General features: G+C 39.9%; 1 protein-coding gene across 1 annotated transcript; it reads right to left on the bottom strand.

Moving 5' to 3' along the window:
• Positions 1–11,035: 11,035 nt before the first annotated feature.
• Positions 11,036–14,824, bottom strand: LOC127420765 (cbp/p300-interacting transactivator 3-like). The gene is made up of 2 exons (XM_051663299.1): positions 14,715–14,824; positions 11,036–12,534 (listed from the first exon to the last, which is right to left on the bottom strand). The coding sequence occupies exon 2, from the start codon at positions 12,522–12,524 to the stop codon at positions 11,814–11,816; it is 711 nt and encodes a 236-aa protein (XP_051519259.1). The 5' UTR covers positions 12,525–12,534; positions 14,715–14,824; the 3' UTR covers positions 11,036–11,813.
• Between the last annotated feature and the right edge of the window lie 3,456 nt (positions 14,825–18,280).

Below are 18,280 nucleotides of genomic sequence, written 5' to 3'. Positions count from 1 at the left end.
ACTCGCCCACCGTCTCCTCCTCTGGAGTCAGCAGCACCTCAAGTTGATGTGAGCCACTCACATCCCAGGCAACCTCAACACTGCAGTGGACACGCTGTCATGGTAGGTTACCCTCAGGGGAGAGTGGTGACTCCACCTTCAGGTGGTCCAGCTGATTTGGAGTCGATTCGGGCAGGCACAGGTAGATATTTTCGCCTCCCAAGAATCCTCCCACTGCCCGCTCTGGTACGCCCTGACCCAGGCACATCTCGGTATAGATGCACTGGCACACAACTGGCCCCCTGGACTTCGCAAATATGCTTTTCCCCCAGTGAGCCTTCTTGCACAGACCCTGTGCATGGTCAGGGAGGACGAGGAGTAGGTCATCCTGGTAGCACCCTACTGGCCCACCCAGATGTGGTTCTCGGACCTCATGCTCCTTGTGACAGCACCCCACCCCCCACCCCCGGCGAATTCCCCTGAGGAAGGACCTTCTTTCTCAGAGATGGGGCACCATCTGGCACCCACGACCAGACCTCTGGAATCTCCATGTCTGGCCCCTGGATGGGACGTGGAAGACTTAAGCAGCCTACCACCTGCGGTGGTAGACACGGTCACTCAGGCTAGGGCCCCCTCTATAAGGCGCCTGTATGCATTTAAGTGGCATCTGTTCGCTAAGTGGTGTTCTTCCCGATGCGAAGACCCCCAGAGATGCGCAGTAGGATCAGTGCGTTCCTTCCTGCAGGAGAGGTTGGAAGGGCAGCTGTCCCCCTCCACCTTGAAGGTGTATGTAGCCGCTATAGCAGCACACCACGACACAGTGGATGGTAAGTCCTTAGGGAAGCACGACCTGAGAGGCGCCAGGAGGTTGAATCCCTCCAGACTGCGCCTCGTTCCCTCATATGACCTCTCTGTAGTTCTTCAGGGTCTACGGAGAGCTCCCTTTGAGCCCTTGCAGTCAGCTGAGCTTAAGGCACTCTCTTTGAAGACTGCCGTCCTGACTGTGCTCACTTCCATCAAGAGAGTAGGAGACCTGCAAGCGTTCTCTGTAAGCGAAATGTGCCTGGAGTTCGGTCCGGGCTACTCTCACATGATCCTGAGACCCCGACCGGGCTATGTGTCCAAGGTTCCCACCACCCCTTTTAGGGACCAGGTGGTGAACCTGCAAGCACTGCCCCAGGAGGAGGCAGACCCAGCCCTGACGATGCTGTGTCCAGTGCGTGCTTTACGCATCTATTTGGATCTCTCACAGAGCTTTAGAGTCTCTGAGCAGCTCTTTGTCTACTTTGGTGGACAGCAGAAAGGAAGCGTTATCTCCAAGCAGAAGATCGCCCACTGGCTCATTGACGCCTTAACAATGGCATATCACGCCCAGGACGTGCCGCCTCCGGCAGGGCTATGAGCCCATTCTACCAGGGGTGTAGCGGCCTCTTTGCCCTTGACTAGTGGCGCCTCTCTAACAGACATTTGCAGAGCAGTGGGCTGGGCAACACCCAACACATTTGCAAGGTTTTACAATCTCCGGGTGGAACCGGTTTCGTCCCGTGTAGTGGCACGCACAAGCAGGTAAGTCCGGGAAAGCTGGCCTTGACCTGGTATCGCTTGTGCATAGTGCCTTTCACCTCATCTGAGCTGAAGACGTGTGCTGTTGACTACCAGTAGTGTTCACAAACTGTGTTCCCTGGATGATTTCCTCCGAGCCCTGTGGCAGACGAGTTCACGGAGAAACTCGCTGCCAGCTCAGTGCATGTGCTAACTAAAAGCCCTGTTCTGGGGTAGGTGCTCCGCATGTGGCGGTTCCCTGTAGGTAACCCCATGCGATGTATATCTTCCACTAATTTTATATGGTCCTTGTACTTGGAGACAAATAATATCAACAGCTCCACATCTGTCTGGAATGTTGGTTCCAGTCACATCACCCAAAAGTCAGGGGTTGATTCACTGCGAGGGTTGACTGATTAATTCATTACCATTGTGCCCTTGATCAAGATTCTTAACATCAGGTGACTCCAGGTGTAGCAAACTAGTAATTATTGAACTGTCTGTCACCTTAGACAAATGTGTCTGCTAACCCAAAGGAAAATCACATTGATCTGAAGTTGCTCTTTCATGGCTCAGGAGACTTAATGGAGATCTCAGTTATATTTAATTCATAAATTTTGACTCAGAATGTTCACCTAAAATAAAATAGACACAAATGAGAGTTTTTGGATAGCATGACTCAGATCATTTGGACTTGAATCTAATGAAATGATGAATTTGAGTGCACACTGCAATATCTGACTTCTGATCACAGATTTTGGTATCTTGGCAATTCAGAGCACAATTTGAGCCCTAGCTGAGAATGCTAAAGGAGATATTTGTGAGATTACTGGAGTCTTTTTTTAGGGGAACATCTGAGAAGCAGAATACTTTGATTACATGAGACATTTCTATGAGAAACAACTGAGATCTCATCTCTGATTTTTATTTTCTATGGGAAATGATGGTTTACTAACTAAATTACGATTACTATAAATAATGATTGTTAGGTTATCAAACATATCATAGTATTATTATTAAAGTGCTCAGGCTTATAAACATATACTGTTGTAGATGGGACATAGGTTTGCTGTTGGGTTGAGGAAGGTGACAGACCACATTTCATAGCTGTGACTGGAGATTGTGATACTGTTAACATGCAATGAGGCCAAACCTTCAGTCAGACACACAAGCACTATGAACTTTTTATTAATTTAGTGTTTAAAATGTATGGTGTGTATACAGATTCCCTGTTTGAACATGAATGCAAGGCAATGTAGGTCATTCCCAATGGTTATGTTTATCTTATTTGTTGTTTCACTGCTTTTGTTTGTTGTTCTATTAATTTTGTTATTCTGTAATTTATTTGTTGTAAAAGATGAGGCGAGGAGCAGTTTTTCCTTCTTAAGTTGAGGCTTTATTTTCCCCTCTTGGCGACACCACTTTACAGTTTACCTTTACACACTAAACTGACACTAACACACACTGCTTTCATAAGTAAACTTCCACTACTAGAAAATCCTTGCTCTGGCTCAGCTCTGTCGTATCCAGTCTCTCTCTCGACTGAGTGTTGTGTCGCTCTATTTATGCCGCTCTCCCCATAATTTAGCTCAGGTGTAAGCGCCCTTACCGCTTTCTCTTTCCAGAGAGATGCTTGACCATGCCCCCGCTGCCACATTTGTGTTTATTTTTTATTTTCTAGTTAGTTCATCTTTTTCTGGATCTCTAAAGAAACTCTGAGTTCAAGAAAGGCACTGTATAATAAATATAAGTATATCATTATTAACACAATGGATGTATTTGCTTTGTGAACACTACTGTGTAAGCCATCTGGAAACAGGTTTCAACCTATCCCTGTTCACTAGTTTTGTAAATGGAGTGTGGTGTTTATGACACAGAACAAAGCAACAGACATACAGTATACAGTCAGTCAGACCTGATCCACTGAATAAGAAGGATTAGATCATCAGCTTCGGGAACATCCACTCCTGGATATCAGAAATTTTGAAGACATGCCTGTAAAACACACACCTGGAATATGTACAATAAATCAAAACACTGAGAGCATTTCCATCTATCATGCAATGTCCAAATAATTTTCTCATAATTTAACTTACAATTAAATACCTACAAGAACTGTATGTGATTTTTGTGGTAAAAGAAATATTTTTTTATATCTAAATGAGCACTAATTAGATTTAAATTGACTGATTCAGTGTGTAATTTCTAAGTCTTGAATTGAAAAGGGCGGCATGCAAATTGATTTACAAATAAGAATGAAAAAATAAAAGCGTCACCTTTGTCTACACTGGAGATAAAACGATTTCTTGGCTCTACAACGATAACATATAAACATTAAAAGCTTCTACACAGAAATGTACATATTTATAACATTTTAGCTTCACTACATTTTCATTTACGTGTACAACGCAAAATGTGAACTTAGAGAGTTACATAAAGTAAATGAAAAATCGTGAGTTCTTGAACTTCTTTATCAAGTACTACCAACTCAAACAATCAAGTAATGGCTTGAGGTTGTGGGGAATACACATAAGCCCTTGTGCTTAATTAATTTAATTAATAATATAAAATAGTTTGAGCATGTTTTTTTAGGTCAAAAGAAACTTAATGGGGCATTAAATTAATTGTTATTAAGAATTTATAGAGATTTTAGCTATTTTACTTATGTTGTTTTACTGTAAATACCTGTTTTGTATAAAGTCACCTTTAGAGCGATCAGTGGTTCAATAAGTTGTCAACTTGGATTCTGTTCAATCCATGTAATTTTTCCTTGAGCATGTCAATATGCATAGCTGCCATGCAGCTTTATGTGCATTTCTTTGAGGAGTCAAGTTTAATGCCTTACCTTATTTTCTTTAGAGCCAAATAAATTAAGTAGAAATAATAATATAAATGTTCATTTGAAACTTGCTATTAGTTGATAAATCTTATTCCCATGACCTATATTTTTAAGTGAACAAATTTGAATGAACTGATAATTTTGTGTGTATATATAACAAAGTTTTCCTAATTATACCTTTTGCATTCATGGGTCAGTTTTGACCTGGTGGAATTTAAGCTTATAAATCATTCATAACCATACTGTAAGTCATTAGCAACTTCTTAACTGTTCATGTAAAAAGATATATATTTTTGCATGTTAACTTAAATATAAAAGTTATTAATATGGCATTTTTTTTAATAATTACATTGAAAAATTATTTAACATTTCAAATTATCCATTAACTACAGCGAAACCAGTGTGATTTATGTGAAGACATATTTTATCAACATGCCTTTATAATGGTCAATTGATGTTCAGTATCAACAAAAACAGCAGCAATGGCAAATGTTGTAACTTCTTTGGTCTTGTTTGTGAATTCATACTTTGTTCATCAAACAAACAACATTTAGTGTGAAGTAATAAGAGAACATCTTTATCAGAAGATTAAATAAGTATACTTCTCAATGAATGATTGTATGACAAAAAAATTTTGCTCAGTTTGTGTTTCAATTAACTCATTTGGCTACTCATGGCATTTCAGTAACGGCTAAACCTCTTGAACTGTTGTCTTCACACAGCACTTGACCCTGGGTTAAAGTCTTTTTAAACAAATGATTAAGACCTTTTAACCCTGGGTTATGAACCACTGCCCAGAATTGTGGTGCTGGAGGTATAACGCATTAATTACTAACCTAGGGATCAGTATGAACATTGTGAAACATTAAAACAAAATTAACTTTAATTTAAATGATTCTTTGACAAGTGTGTAAAGCGCATTGGAAAGCTATTTTTTTATTTTATAAGAACAACACACGGCAATGGTTGAGTAATATTGTTGGGGTGGGTCTAAAGGGGGTCGCACACTTTACGCGTCTGGCGGACAACATGGCGCTTTCTAAACTTTGAAACAACTGTTTCAATGAATGCATGCATACCTCCGCCGCCGCTTGCGGTGCCCAGCTACATTTCTGGAGCCTGCTCAAATTTCTGCCATGCCACTGAGCACAACTCGCAAATTTCCATTAAATTTGACTCAAATCATTATTAAAGGACATATTTACTCTAGCGCCCCAACAATATCATCTCTGTTGGTCTGTGGAACTGCCAGACTTCATTTCAGCCTTTGCCAGTCAGTCAAAACTCAATGTTTTGGCTCTGACTGAGACATGGATCTGCAGAGACAACACTGCAACTCCCTCAGCTCTCTCTACTGACTTCACTTTCACCCACACCCCTCACCTACTGGGAATCGGTTTGGTCATTTCAAACTCATGAAAATTCAGTCCGCTCTCTTCTCTCTGCAATAACACAACTTTTGAATATCATGCCATTACTGTCACTAATCCTGCTAAAATCGACTTTTTGATCATCCATCGCACCCCAGGTCAACTAGGTAACTTTGTTGAAGAACTAGATGTATTGCTGCCCTCATTCTCTGAGGATGGCACTCCGCTAGTGGTCCTTGGGGACTTTAACATCCACCTGGAAAAACCTCAAGTGGCTGACTTTCTAGCTCTTCTGATCTCATTTGACCTTACAAGACTGCACACCCCTGCAACTCACAGAGCATGTAAACTGCTAGATCTCATCCTTACACATAATTGTTTCTCCAATAATCCCTTGTTATCCCTCTACATTACTCTGACCATTTCTTCATCCAGATTTCTGTTACTCTCCCTACTTCTTTGTCTCTTACTCTACCTATGGCCTTCTTCACTCTCTCTTACTCTCTCTTACTTCACTCTCTCTTACCTCTTACCCACTCTCTTCCTACCACCTGTCCACTTGACCCTATCCCCTCCCATCTTATGCAAGCTGCCTCTCCATCGATCTTACCCGCACTCACACACATTATCAATGCATCTCTCACAACTGGAAAATTTCCAAATACATTCAAGCAGGCTCGAGTAACCCCACTGCTTAAAAAACCAACACATAACCCCATAGTAGTCGAAAACTACAGACCGGTCTCTCTCCTACCCTTCCTGTCTAAAACTCTTAAGAGGTTCGCATTCAGCCAGTTGTCTGCTTTTCTCTCACAGAACAGTCTACTAGACAGATATCAGTCTGGTTTCAAAAAAGGATACTCAACAGAGACTGCCCACTTGTCAGTAGCTGAAACTCTGCAACTGGCGGGAGCTAACTCCAAATCATTCTTCCTCATCCTCCTTGACTTGTCTGCTGCCTTCGACACAGTGAACCACAAGATTCTCCTGTCCACCCTCTCTGACCTGGGCATCACAGGAACTGCGCTTGGATCGTTTGAGTTATATCTCACTGGCAGATCATTCAAGGTCTCCTGGAGAGGAGAGGTTTCCAAGACACACCAGCTGACCACTGGGGTTACTCAAGTATCAGTGCTTGGACCCCACCTCTTCTTGATGTACATAACATCACTTGGACCAGTCATTGAGGCACATGGCTTTTCCTACCACTGCTACGCAGATGATACATAGCTCTACCTGCAGTTCCAGCCTGATGACCCTACTGTCTCAGCTCGTTTCTCTGCCTGCTTCTCGGACATTTCGGCCTGAATGAAGGAACAACACCTTCAGCTCAACCTTGCCAAGACAGAACTCCTCGTGATCCCAGCCAACCCATCTGTTGACCACAATTTCACTATTCATCTTGGTTCAACTACACTAACACCAGCCAGAACAGCCCGGAACATGGGAGTGGTTGTAGACCACTACATCATCAACCACCCGGTCTTGCAGGTTTCGTGTTTTACAGTATCAGGAAAATCAGACCTTTCCTGTCTGAATATGCTACACAGCTCCTGGTCCAAGCTCTGGTCATTTCAAGACTGGACTACTACAATGTTCTATTGGTTGGCCTTCCAGCTAACACAGTTAAGCCACTGCAGATGGTGGTCCAGATTGCAGCAGCATGTCTGGTCTTCTATCAGCCAAAAAGGGCTCATGTCACCCCACTCTTGATTTCACTCCACTGGCTACCTGTAGCTGCCTGCATCAAATTCAAGGCTTTGACTCTGACTTTCAGGACAGCCAATGGAACCACACCCTCCTACTTCAATTCAATTCTTCAGGTCTACGCTCCAAATTGCTCTCTGCAGTCTATGAACGAGTGACGCCTGGTGGTCCCATCACAAAGAGGCTCAAAGTCTATTTCACGATCGTTCACTTTCTGTACTTCTCTGTGGTGGAATTAACTTCCAACCTCCACATGATCTCCTGTTACCTTCTCAACATTCAAGAACCAGATGAAAACACATCTGTTCCACAAGCACTTAACCAACCACACTAGTTGCACTTACTACTGCACTTAACCTGCACTTAATGTACAGAAAAAATAAATACAAATCCTTGTCTGTCTTTTTCTTCTGTGCTAGCATCTTTACTACTCCAGCCACTGTAAGAACTTGGCTGTCCTATACTGCAGATGTTGTTCAACTTTGTATGACAAATTGCTTGCTATGTGTCTCATTTCTAAGTCGCTTTGGATAAAAGCGTCTGCTAAATGACTAAATATAAATGTTCATTCTTGAAGAAGGGAAAAACCTTGGTATTTGTGTATACTGTCTGCCACCTGAACCGCATCGACATGTCCTGTGTTTGATACCTGTGCCGTGTCCTAGCCATGACGTGGCGTGGTGCTTCTCATCCGGTATGCCACCGCCTTTAGGGGGTAGCTCAAAACAAACAGAGAAATTTTATATAGTGTCACAGAGTACCCAGTGCTTACAGTTTTTGAGAAATGTACATATTAATGGCTTACCTATAGTTGTTTCTGCATATTAAGCTTGGATGGTAGAAAGTATTTTAACAAAGAAAAAGTTACATACTTTAGCTTGAAGTTGACAGCCTATATTTTTTACCCACTATTAGAGCAATGTAGGATTGTAAAACCTGAAAAGACATTTTATTTATCTGTTTTCCTTTGAAAGCTGAATAAAACAATAAGGGGCCTTTCACACCAAATGTGATTTTCCACCAGTATGCGCTGCTTTCAATTGTTTTTATATGTAAACATGCTCTAGACTGACGTCTTTGCACCACATCCCACTGTTTTTTCAGTGTCTCACAGTGTTTTTTAAATGCAATATCAGGCTAAAAAGACATCAAGACATCTACGTTCAGTTCAATTTGTTGCGCTGCATCTAGCTTTTTATAGCGCAAGAGAGTGTTAAGTCTGAACAGCCCCAAATAAAATTAAATTTGATGTTAATTTTTTTTTTTTTTTTTGGCCTGAAATTTTACGTGCACCACCAAGAAACCACTTCCGGACCCTTGGGGGTCCAAATCCCAGTTTCAAAATCCCTGGTCTTGGACAAAAATTTAAAAATAAATATTCTCGTAAGCTACGTCAACAGCAAAATTAGATGCACAATTTCACTCAATGCAACCACTTCTTTAAATAAATATTTTATTTTCAAAGAAAATAAATACATTTCCTTAAGATAGATTTAACAACATTTAAAAAAGCATTTGTGGGAGCACGGCGACAGTAAATAACAGCAAACAGTTTGGAAGAGAACATACAATCTCACTTGTGTCCATACAAACCTGCAGCTGGCATTCTGAACTGATCGTGTGATTTACCATACACAGATATACAAAAACCCAAATGATATTATGTTTCACACATTCCCCCTTTAAAAAAAAAAAAAGAGAATCTCTGACAATTGGACTGGATCTCTGAGAATGGGAAAAATTCCAAAATCATTCAATCAATTCAAAATCCACAAATCATTCAATTTTTCCTAGATGCTGTTTACTCTAAAATTAGTCAAGCATGGTGAATTACAGAACAATGATATTGGGGAAGACATTGCAGTCTCTACAGACACATGAAATACAGCTAACTAGATCAATATCAGAAATTATTCCCCATTAATTAAGTATCAAAGCCCTGAACAATCAGCATATTTTGAGCTGCAAAACACAGGATATGACCTATCTGATTCTCTGTCCTTCCCAGTGCTTTTTTCAGTCAGCGTATTGTACATGCCGTACGTGCAGCAATTACCCTGGGGTGGGTAGAGCCGAGAGAGTTGAGTCCGGCTCGGGTGGAACAGATTAACCTACTACTGTACACTGTGCTATTTCCACATCAACCCAACCCCCACAGAGTACTCAACCGAACACAACCACCAACATATCACCACAGGAAGTTCTCAACATCCGCTACACTCAAGCAGGGCAGCCGTTCCTGAACTCTTCACTACACCCTGTGCAATAGCAGGCAAATTAACATGTCCATTTTGTAATTATCAGACCATCTGAGATGACTGACTATGTTGACCTCAATTAAGAAGAGGGTTGCAAGTGTAATTTTAATCTAATCAAATTTAAAAGCTGCAGTGTTAGGGCAGCGCAGAGGGAAAAGTCAGTTCTTGCTGGCTCAAACACATACTGAGAAATCGGTACAATGGTTAGTGGTTGTTTCAAAACAATAGTTAAACAAATGACATTCTGTTTAATTTAGACAGAAATAGATAAGCTTTTTTTAAGCTTATCCATTTCTGTCTAAGCTTACCCTACATGAGCTTACCCTATGAGGTGAAGGGTGAAATATTCCATATCAGATGGGAAGAAGCCATATTTTCCCTCTTTAATTCATACTAAATGTAGCTTCTAGTTCCTCATTCCATGGCACCAGGTACGAATGTCTACAGTGAATAATTAGCAGTTTTGTGTCAAAGAACTCATCAGCAGGGAATACAGGCTCAGTGATTAGCAAGGGAGGCTACAAAACATTCCGTCATTTTCAATTTAAGACACCACTATAAGTTAGGGGGTGTTCACACAGAACATGTTCTTGTGTTCTGTCTGTGCTATTTGATCCATGCACACATTGGCTGTTTTATTGTGTCTTGCTGTTTTTTCAACATCTCACACTATGACCATTAGCATTTTTGTGTAAAGTTAAAAATACATAGTTTAAAAATGTGTCTTGAGAACACTGTGTTTTGTTACATTTCACTGTCCTCCGTCAAACTGATCTCACTGTGAATTTAGCAACGGTAGGTCGAAATTTCGGCTAAAATCGGACCGTTCCAAATGAAACTCAAACCACTGCCCCCAGTGGCTGAAGCTGGTAGTGTTGTTGAATGTATGGGCACGTGTATGCTCCACAGAGGGGCAACAAAATTTAATTGTTTTTAGTTGTAAATTATGTAATACAGTCAACAGGAATGCATATTTTATTAATCATGCGCCCAAACCCCAACCCTAAACCTAACAGTCATTGGAGTAAAAATGTAATCTTAAAGTAAAAATATAACCTCCGAATCACACTTGTCATTGATTATCTGAACGTGATTACTTCCTGGTTTCAATGCGGGACTAGAACTCATGGTTCCGAGGCTGCGGAAACAATGTGCTATCAGTAGCGCCATAGGAAAAGGTAAACACATTTGAACTGATGCAAAAATGTTTGATGGGAAATGTTGCTTGTCAGTAATTTGGCAGAATGGGGTCAAGGTCAGGATACTGGAACATTCAGTAGCAACATGTTGAATTCCTATGTGACCATGCTGGCTCCATCTAGCTGCTTTGAATGCAACAATGTATGCTGTGTGAACGACCCCTTATTCTGTTAAAAGTAGCAGAGATAAGTGTGCTGAATGTGACTGTATAATTTTTGCTATAGATTATGAAAGGTTCTAGACAGGAAATGAACAGTGAAACACTGTGTAAAAAGAATGTTTCATACCAAATCCTTACCACCTCACTAATTCAAATAACATTAAGAGCTACTGGAAAAGCAGCTCCACCAGTTTTGAAGTACCAGCCTTCAATACCCAGATAACACATTCAGTCAATCTTTTTTATATCGCAAGTCTTGGGATTAGTTTGAGAAAGGCAGGTTTCTCCATCACCACAGATCACGTCTGCTTTTTGGTAGGTGTCATACATAAATACATTTCTAAATGCTATAGATTCTAGTCGCCCCCAAGGAGGCAAAGCAGTTCCTGCATTGATCCAAGCAGACTTCTTTTTCCACCATGTGAAGTTACATTCAACTCTGGGGCAGTTGATCAACATCAGCCCAGCAGGACTATTGGGAAAAGACAAGGCCTGCTTACCAAAGCCATACTTCAACTGGCAAATCACAGTGGCCAGTTTTTAAAAGAGTAAAGACCATCAGAATTCTTGGCAAGAATTTAACTCAACCATTAATTGAAAGCAAACAGATTAAGTGTGCACTACGATATGCATAGCACAACTTCACAGACACACATAGTAACGCATAACCTGGAATATTTTAGCTTTTCTTATGTTGTTTCAAAGTTTTATTGGTGACCAAGCCTGAAGGACCAGAAGTAGAACTTCTGATTGTCTTCTCAGCAGCTGACAGTACTTGGGTGCTGCTTGCACACAAAGTCTGTGATAAAGTCAAACTCGTTTTGTCCTAGGAAGAGCTCAGGCAGCTCTTGAACGCGGTCCAACCCGAGCTCTAGCACCAGGGACGTCAGAACCTCCTCGTCAATCAAGTCCATGTCCATGAAGTTGAGGCCCAAAGCTGGGCCACCCATGCCCATTTGCACCCCCGCCAACTGGGCATGGCCCATTCTGTGCTGGACCCCATTTCCCATGTGATGCCCATTGACTGGGCCATGTGGGTTCCCGTGGTAGTGAGTATTGAGTTTCTGTAGATGCATGCTCGCCATAAGTTGTTGAGATGCTGTAAGGCCTCCACCACCCATATACTGCTGTGGGTGCTGGTTCTGCGGATGCATATGATGGTGCTGTGCTTGAGGTTGATTTGGACCTCCATACATCATATTGGCCTGCTGCATTTGGTGGGGGTGTCCACCACCCATCTGGCCATTGACCTGACCATTCATGATGCCATTCATCGCATTCCTCTGCCTCATAGCTGCTTCCATAGAGCTTTGGGGGCCCCTGCCATAGTGCATGAGCTGCCCGTTGGGTAGCGTCCGTAGACCGGGCTGGGGTCCATGTGGAGAGGGGCCATTCATTCCCATGCGATACCCATGCAGGCCTCCGCCAGCAGAGCCGTGGGTCAAAGGCATCATCATGTGCTCGGCCATGGCTTTTTAACTGCAGAGACATGAGAAGAATGTTAGCAATGAGGAGAAAACATTCAAGCAAGCTCCCAGTATCAGCTGACAGACACTTTCAGTTTCTCGAAAGCCAATATTAAGGAAAACTATCAGAGTAGAAAACATTTTTCTCTTGCAATACCAACTATTTTGAAAACTTTCAGCCTAATAGATCAGTCTCACCTGCTTGCAACTAGGGCTGGGTAAAAATATAGGTTTTCTGATTAATTGCGGTCTTCATTTGAATGATCCTAATAAAGATATCTTAAAATCCGAAGATCAATCTTTTACTCTATGCACAACCACCTCCAATACGATTAAATTACTTGCATATATGACCAAATTTCACGCTATTAGACGAAAATGTATGTGATGAGCCATGGGATGGTAAATTTCAGAATTTGCTTGTCAGTAATGGAATAGTTTAGTGGTGAAGAAGTTCAGCACTGAAAATAAAATTAATATTTTTGTAAATGTACCAAGTTAGAAGGTCCCCTGTATAATTAACAGCATTTGTTGAGAGAGAAATGTATTTCAAATGTAAGCAAAATTGACATTTTAACTGAAATATGACCAAATTAATCTAAATTAAATCGTATTGAGAGTTTGCAGATCTAATCAGGAAATCTTATCAATACCCTGCCCTACTTGCAACCCTGCACAAAACACTTTCTTATTCAGTATTTCTGTTTGTTTTCCAGTAAATATATCTAAACATCCTTAAAACAAGCCACACTTATTTGAGAATCATAATGCTATTATCTTACGAGTCATGTTTTCAAATGAATCTTAGCCAGGTTTATGCTTAAAATAATAAGGGGGAAAAAAACAACAACAACAAAAACAAGAAAAGGGTGTTTTCCATTTTTACTGGAAAACCAATAAAAATACTGACTAAGAAAACTATTTTGTGCAGTGTAATCAATAGTGATTGACATAACCAGTCCATGATTAACATTTGCTTTGACAAAGTGCCTAAAAACCTTTCGGCTGCGAGCTAAAACAAAGCAAAAGGTATTGCAGAAGAAATATTCCAGATTGGCGCATCAAGAAGCCTCCAATAAAACTAAAACAATAACTGCCATAGAGGGGGACAAAGTACTCTGCAAACAAAGCCAACCTACTGCCTGATACATGTGAGCAGGAGATAGTGGCAAAAGACAAGACAGATACAATAATTATGACAGGGCAGTGTTTACAGTTTTAGAAAGGGTGTATTTTGTGTATTTACTAGATTAAAAACTGCAATGTAACTGTAATGGAGCTTGAATCAACAGACATATCTTTTAATTTCATCAGCTGTTTAAGATCACTAGAGAAAGGAAATAACTTTGAGGTCAAATAGCAAAGACAGAGCTATTTTCTTTCCCTTTCAGTGTTTTTCTTTATTTTGTTTTCAAAACCACCACCCTATTCTTTATTAGTAAATGTCTTGTCTTGTGCTGCTGTTCATATCCTATTATATCAATATCTTCAGGAGCGGATCATAGTGTTAGATTACAAACACATTTTGTGGAAGTGTGCAAGTCATAATTTTGGATATCTAAATCATAATCTGGGACAGATGTAAACGATAACAGGACAACAGGACAATCTCTCTCTCTCTCTCTCTCTGTCTCTGTCTGTCTGTCTGTCTAAATAAAAACAATGAATTTGCCCTCTCCTGTCCATTAAAGTCGGACTGTCTTTAAATGAAACATTCAGACTTTTGAGCTCCCCTGTTAGACCAAAGTGAAATTTTATAAAACATCAGCATGTAGACTTCATGAATTTACTGCATATTTAAAGAAAAGTTTAAGCGTCACCTATACCTCATTTTCCAAACATTCAAAGAAGCACAGAAAATTAAAATGCTGACAACACAGTAGCTATAATAAGTATAACACTATAGTTGCCTTTTATTATAATATATTGTCATACATACTGTTTATAACTTCACAGTAAACACATTTCATACAAGTGAACATAAGTGAAATATTTTGAGTTTTAAGAACAATTAAAAATAACAAGAACACTCAAACTCAACAACCAGGTGACCAGCAAAACAATGAAAAAATATCTAATATTACATGCTGGTTTAATAGATTACAGCTACAAATGTGATACAAAATGAACAATGGTTCAGCCAACAGAGCAAAATCTCTCTGTCACAGTGATCTCTTTAAATAAAACACATACCGTTAAATAGATCGTGTTTTTGTAAAGATGCTCTTTTGTCCCGTGTGTCTCTTTAAAGCAGGCGCACGTATTTCCAGCGTCGCTCTAGTGTGCACTCGTCCGCTGCTGAGCGCTTTTAGTGTCAGCACAGAGATTACACATACATACATAGACAGAGAGCCAATGAGAGGGGCGGGGCTACCGTAAACCCCGCCTGTCCCCTGTTGTGATTGGCTCGTTCTCATATCGCAGACGTCACTGGCCAATTATTCACACGTCCTTCATTTTTTATCAGCACTGTCAAAGAAACTTCTCTGAAGTAACTCATGAACTCAACTCTAGAGTACGGGTTGTTGTCTATTAAATATGTTTCAAGGCTCTCCAAAAGGAAACAGGCTTTTACTTTCTTTTTTTAACCATAAGTGTTTGATATCATTTAGGTGCTCTTGTCCAGTTGTATCTCAAGCCGTTTCGATATTTAATCATGTGCAGGATATGAATTATAGATAGCGTACTAACGAATCAATTTTCACTAGTTAAAACTTCAATTCTTATAAATTATAAATTTTTATATCAGTAATTACAATGTAAAAAAATAAAAATAAATATGATATTACTCAAAGAAACACACATAAAAAAAAAAAAAAAAAAAAAAAACAGAATTTCACAACAATCTGTAATTCACTCCTATTCAAAATGCAACAGATATCTATAATTAATTTATTACTAATTGAAATTCATGTTTTACATATGCAATCCACTTCTTACTTTTCTTACTCAATAATTAAATTACAACTTGTAAAAATGCTAATTTGTTATTGGACCTCTTTCATTTTTCTAATTTATGTCATTCATTTTGCATATCCTTATGTCATCCTTATCTAATTCACCTCAACAGAAAATGGACAATAAGCAGGCAGCAGCTTTTGGCCTCTTTATGCAAATGGCTTGTTTACCATTTTAAAGAGAAAAACAGACTTTGAGCAGAAAGAAAAACCTCCTGCTGGTGTGAAGTATGTGCTAATGATCTGAGAACAACCTGTGTTACAGATTCAGTGCAGCCAGAACATACAGCACTATACATATCAACACACACATACACAGACACACACCATAAACACAGAACACCGACCTGCTCGCTTTCACTATGGGATACATGCTTTCAAGACAAGGAAGAGTCATGTTAAAAACTCTTGATACAGGGTCGAATGCCTCTGTTTACACACTCCATTTCTGGAAAGGAATGTGGTGGCCAGACACATATAATCTTTCTCTCTCGCTGTCTCTGTTCTTCCATTGTCTCCTTTGTGAAAGTGTAAATTAAAGGAATAGTTCACCCAAAAATTTTAATTTGCTGATAATTTCATCCAATGCAAATGAATGGACACCCATTTTTGATGGTCCAAAAAGCATATTTAGGCAGCATCAAAGTAATCCACATGACTCCAAAAAAAAAAAAAAAAGCTAATTAAAACATTTTTTACTTTAAATCGGCACTTCCGGCAACTCTCTGTAGCTGTTTGAATTGACCTAACTCTCGCGTGAAGTACGTTCTTCTGTGGTAAACAGAGCGGAACTTCTGAATTCTCACGTGAACGTGCCAACGTGATGGCGTCACGCGTCAGCGACGGGAGGTATTGAGTGTTTACAGGAAGCGATTTTTTAAAGTTAATAAAGTTTTAATTAGCGATTAGTTTTTCACACAAACATATCAATTCACTTCAGAAGACATTACTTAATCGACTGGAGTCGTGTGGATTACTTTGATGCTGACTAAATATGCTTTTTGGACAATCAAAAATGGGTGTCCATTCACTTGCATTGGATGAAGCTAAAAACCTGGGATATTTTCCTAAATATCTTAAATCCTGTTCTGGTGAAGAAAGAAAGTCATATACATCTTGGATGGCCTGAGGGTGAGTAAGTTATTAGCAAATTTTCATTTTTGGGTGAACTATTCCTTTAAGCCATAACCAGCCTTTGGTACAGCAGTTTATGTGTTACGCTGACTTTAACTGATCACTTGATATCTTTAAAGGATACCATTTGTAATAAGTTGTGTTTGATAAAGCAACCATCACTAATACTATTGCTCATCCTTAGGCTAAAGCCCAAAGTATACTTCAGTTTTGATACGAACACTTAGCGCCTGCGTACAGTCGAAGGCAAGCCTGTCAAAGTATACTTCATTTGACTGTGTGCACATACACGGGCGGTTGGCACATGCGCGCTACGACTGCTATGAGATACTTTTCTGCTCAGGAGTTTAGACCCATAAATATGTCTTTATAGTCCTTCAGACACAAGTTCTACAAATGCAGATATCTCCTGACCTCCTCACACACACGTTCTTGATGTGCACATCCACTGTTGTTGTTTCTACCTTCATCTTTCTATCTATCTTCTTCTAACATTTTTTTTTGTGTGTGTGTGTGTGTGTGTGTGTGTGTGTGTGTGTGTGTGTGTGTGTGTGTGTGTGACAGCAACAGCTCAACGGTGAGTGTTGCCACCTTGGTGACCCATTTATTAGTGCAAATAATTCCAGGAAGATGCGCATTCTGTGCATTCAAAGACGCACAGTTAGAAAAATTGGGATTCTCAGACAGTCCTCGTTTACGCACATTATCGGCACATGTGCCTGCCGTTGACTGTACTAAAAGAGTATCACAAAGCAGTTGTAGTGGTTTGTATTTGCTTGCGGTCAGAAACGTATACTTTGAAAGGCAACATTGTCGACTTTGTGCCAGTAAAGTTTGCATTGGCAAACACCACACACATCTTCTATAAATATTCTTTCTAACGGTTGCTTATGAAAATATTAATATTTCCAATTTTGTAGTTTGTTTAACATCATATGCTCCACTTTTGTTCTAATTTATTCCTTTTATCCTGGTGTTCAGTACTAAAACCAATTCCTTTGGCAGTTCCTTTTTGGTTGTCAAATTGTGTCAAGAGAGGATAATTTGCTCAACTCTACCAGTGAATCCAGCAGAGGAGGATCCACCAATCAGAGAATCGTGGCCAACAAAGTGAGCCAAAAGAGCTCTGCAGTAGCCACCCACTCCCATGACACACTGTGAATCGCAATTCGAGTCAGTCTCCCAACACTCCCAATCCACTAATATGTATATTTGCATACATCTGAATATTTTACAATAAACTAAAAATATATTGTTTCTATACTTATAATCAACAACTTAAATCTATAGTTTTATATTTTTTTCATCGTTTAATCCAATTGCATAATTTGCAATGCTTCATGGGATTGTAGTTCATTCCCTCATTAAAGACGTTAAGAACACAGTATTTTACTACTTTTTTGCTTCAAATTAAAGTTTGTAATGTTGTGATTCACCTTGAAGGTGGTTGGTTTGGTTCATGGCTTAGAACTCTTTAATGAATGATTTTATTAAATCCCTTTGGGGGAAAAAATGAACCAAGACAGCTTAAAAAATGTGTAAGCATTGTAGTACTCTACTGAAGAAAAAAATGCATGCACTTCATCTTTAAGTCAGGGTAGAATCCTTCTTTAATTGAATTATCAATTCATTTTTTTCTATATCTTTTCTTCTCTCTGTCTTTCTCAA

This window comes from Myxocyprinus asiaticus, chromosome 30 (genome assembly GCF_019703515.2).
Source record: "Myxocyprinus asiaticus isolate MX2 ecotype Aquarium Trade chromosome 30, UBuf_Myxa_2, whole genome shotgun sequence".
Taxonomy (NCBI): Eukaryota; Metazoa; Chordata; class Actinopteri; order Cypriniformes; family Catostomidae; genus Myxocyprinus; species Myxocyprinus asiaticus.
The sequence above is the reverse complement of the archived record's forward strand: the minus strand, read 5'-3'. Positions and strand labels throughout refer to the sequence as shown.

Excerpts from the sequence above, each read along its gene's own strand:
- LOC127420765 (XM_051663299.1), bottom strand. The coding sequence starts at position 12,524 with ATGGCCGAGCACATGATGATGCCTTTGACCCACGGCTCTGCTGGCGGA.